The 3721-nt window shown below is 56.9% G+C and overlaps 1 protein-coding gene across 1 annotated transcript; it reads left to right on the top strand.

Annotated features, from left to right (window-relative positions):
• Positions 1 to 634: 634 nt before the first annotated feature.
• On the top strand, positions 635 to 3271 carry Oaz1 (ornithine decarboxylase antizyme 1). Its single transcript, XM_052165382.1, is given in 6 exon segments — positions 635 to 867; positions 2219 to 2276; positions 2278 to 2364; positions 2439 to 2611; positions 2687 to 2772; positions 2853 to 3271. Coding segments are annotated over 6 exon segments (684 nt in total). The 5' UTR covers positions 635 to 721; the 3' UTR covers positions 2987 to 3271.
• Positions 3272 to 3721: the final 450 nt, after the last annotated feature.

Below are 3721 nucleotides of genomic sequence, written 5' to 3'. Positions count from 1 at the left end.
ACCGCCTAGTTCATCCTCAGATACCCTTGACAGTTGTGTCCTGACAATCAGTCTTCCTGGGGCGGGGCATACCCTGGGTGGGACCATAACGGTTAGGACGGAGAAGGTGACAAACCATAAAACTGAAGGGCCACAGATACAAGCCCAGGCACCGAGTCCTAGCCTCGGGGACTGAGTCCTAGCCTCGGGGACTGGGCTAGACCGGGCTTTACGTTCTGCGCGGCTATTTCACCGAAGCCCCGCCCCCTACACGACATAACACTTCGAGGGCGGGCTTGTCAGAATTCCAACCAATCCTCAAAGGGTCTAATCCGTCCGTTTTTCTATATTGACCAGTCAGAGTCTTCTAGGGGCGGGACGCGTCTGAATTTTTCTGTCTTCCCTCCCACAGAGTGACGCAACACGCGGGGGCGGGATTCTCCTATCGCCAACTAATCATCGACGGAAACCTTCCGTCTGTTTTCTTTACTTTAGCCAATCAGAAGCCGGTGTCGGTGGGACGTATTTGGTTTTTTTTTTTCTGGCTGCCACTGTGTCCCCACCCCATTCTTCCGTCGCCTCACGCTACTGCGTTTACGCCTGCGTGTGGGGGCGTGGCCTACGGTGACGATGCATATAAAAGTGGGCGTCGGCACGGGCGCCATTTTGCGAACGGCGAGCAGCGGCGGCGGCGCGGAAAGTGCAGCGGAGGTTTTTGCTGGTTTCGGACCCCAGCGGCCGGATGGTGAAATCCTCCCTGCAGCGGATCCTCAACAGCCACTGCTTCGCCAGAGAGAAGGAAGGGGACAAACGCAGCGCCACGCTTCACGCCAGCCGCACCATGCCGCTTCTTAGTCAGCACAGCCGCGGCGGCTGCAGCAGCGAGAGGTGAAAGCCCTGCCCCCGCCCCCGCCCAGCTTCCAGAAACGGCGTCCGCTTAGGCCCTAGAGGGAAGCGCAGTACGCGCAGGCCTGGAGCGGAGTCGACCTCGGGGCGCCAGATAAGTCTCGATAGCGCGAGATCCGCCCCTTTGTGGCGGCCACTATCGCTCCGGGGGCGGGGCGGGGCGGGGCCTGTGGCGCGGGTCGCGTACTCAGATTTGGGATTCCAGTGGAATTAGGGAGTCACAGGTTGAGGAATAGGGGTTGGTTTGGTTGGAGGATGGGAAACATTAAGCAAAAATGTAGGATCCGATTTAGGGTTCAGGCCGGATTAGGGGGTTGCGGGTTGAGGCTAAGATTTGGAGAGGGATCTGGGAAGAGATTGGAGACTCGAATTTGGGGTCTGTGTCTCGGATCTGTGAGCCAGTTTTAATAATTTCAGGTGGCGTAGTGTCTGCTTACATGGAGGGGGGTTGGGTGATAAATCGTGTGTTCTGTTGAGGGGTTGGTTTCAGTTTTTGGAGTTATTTGAAGAATATTCGGATTTTGGGTGCTGTTGGAGAGGTATCCTGTACTTACTTGGTCCAGGTTGAGGACTCGTTTCGTGGTGGGAGAGTATGGGATCAGATTTGGATTGTTGAGAAAGAAGCTTGTGTCGGTTTAGGAAGTCAGAGCTTGAGAGGCTGGGTTTAGGTTGGATTTGTTGAATGCATGTCGAGGGCTTCAATACTTTGGAGGGACTTGGGTCAGGGTTGACCTTCAGGTTTGGGGGCTCACGGAGCTGTCTTGTGGGACACGGAGGTGATGTGGTTGGGGGTGGTAGGGTAGGGTGTGATATGGGAAAACCTTAATGAATCCCTGGGCCCATTTGGGACTTAAAAGTCTACAGTGGGAGGGATGGAGGGTCTCACTTGAAGGGTACAGAATGGGGACTAGCTTGGGAAGGGCGTGAGTATAGATGGTAACCACTTGGATATAGGCTCTGTAGAGTCCTATAGAGGGGCAGTGGGGAAGGGAGGAGACTTGGGGTTGTCTGACTGCAGAGAATGAGTAGAGGTAAGTGAGGTTGAGCTTTGGGGCCTCTGGTAGCTGCTGACTGGGAGGGAGGGAAGGAACAAGTGACCTGGCATGAGAGGAGGGGTGGGCAGCGTGGAGTGGCATGGCCAGCTCCCTGCCATGGACCACAGTGCTGAGATGACACAGCTTGAGGTCCTGTTGGTGCCCTGCCTTGCTACAGAAGGGGTAGAGCCACAGAGGTGAGGGGCGGTGACCTGGTCCACTGAGCTCAGTGACTCTTGAGTGGGAAGCCCGGTCTCTCACCATTGCCACTGCTACCACCTGAGCATTGTCTCCTGCAGTTCTAGGGCTGCCCTTCATTGCTGTAGTAACCTGGGTCCGGGGCCTCGGTGGTGCTCCTGATGTCCCTCACCCACCCCTGAAGATCCCAGGTGGGCGAGGGAACAGTCAGCGGGATCACAGTCTTTCAGCTAGCATCCTGTACTCCGTGAGTACCCTGGAGAGCCCAGGGAGGGGGGTGCCCATCACTGGCACAGTGAACTGACAATACTGCTCCCCCAGGACGAGCGGCTGAATGTGACAGAGGAGCCGACGTCTAACGACAAGACCAGGGTCCTGAGCATCCAGTCCACGCTCACGGAGGCCAAGCAGGTCACCTGGAGGGCGGTGTGGAGTGGTGGTGGCCTCTACATCGAGCTCCCAGCCGGGCCTCTGCCGGAGGGCAGCAAGGACAGGTAGGCCACTGCCCCTCGGGCTGTGGGGGACCCGGGGCCTAGGCACAGGAGCTAATGGCTCCATGCTTCCTTCAGTTTTGCAGCTCTCCTAGAGTTCGCAGAGGAGCAACTCCGGGCCGACCACGTTTTCATCTGCTTCCCCAAGAACCGTGAGGACAGAGGTGGGTATTGCTGTCGGGTTGGGGGGGGGAGCTTTGTGGGCCCCCCCCACACACACACTCTAACCCTATGTTCCCCACAGCCGCCCTACTCCGAACCTTCAGCTTTCTTGGCTTTGAGATTGTGAGACCCGGGCATCCCCTTGTCCCCAAGAGACCCGACGCTTGCTTCATGGTCTACACGCTGGAGAGAGAGGACCCGGGCGAGGAGGACTAGATGCCAGCCCTGCCCAGTGCCCCTGCTCCCTCTCCCGGGTTTGTCCACATGTCGTGATTGTGCAGAATAAACGCTCACTCCATTAGCGGGGTGCTTCTTCGAGCTGAATGCTGTGTTTGTCACACTCAAGTGTTGGCTTTAATTCTAAATAAAGGTTTCTATTTTACTTTTTTATTGCTGTTTAAGATGGTCAGGTGACCTGTGCTATAGTAAGTAGCCTCCCTTGAAGTCTGGAAGAATAGTGTCACCTCCCCTAGCTCAAACCCAATAAAGTGATCTCCTTCATTGGCTGTGTCTGTGTCCTGCTGCTGGGGCTGGTTGGGCTCCTGTTAGCTGTGGCCCAGGGTCCCACCAGAGAGGGTTCTGGGGCTTCCAGTCCTTCCTGAGCCTCAGCTTCAGTGGGTGGTAGGGCTGGGATATCCTGGACATTTGAGAAGCTGTGGGGCCTGTGGCTGCTCCTCAGTCTACTGGCTAAATGTGGCTGAGGTAGAGCAGCATCGCCTTGGAGAGAGACTGGGCGTGAGCTGTGTGTGCTCAGCTACCTGAGCTGTGGCCGAGGATGCTCTGCCCACTGCAGCGGTACAGGGGTGGGGCTGGGTTGTGTAGGCGTTAAGATGCAGCAGTAATGTTTGCAGTGGAGTAGACCCAGCATGGATGTAGGGCCAGTGAACTGGCAGGCTAGGAGAGCATTGCGGCCCTCGGTGCTCCAGAACTAGGTGTCTCAGCAGGACGTGG

The sequence above is a fragment of the Apodemus sylvaticus genome, chromosome 20, assembly GCF_947179515.1.
Source record: "Apodemus sylvaticus chromosome 20, mApoSyl1.1, whole genome shotgun sequence".
Classification (NCBI taxonomy): domain Eukaryota; kingdom Metazoa; phylum Chordata; class Mammalia; order Rodentia; family Muridae; genus Apodemus; species Apodemus sylvaticus.
This window is presented reverse-complemented; position numbering and strand designations above follow the sequence as displayed.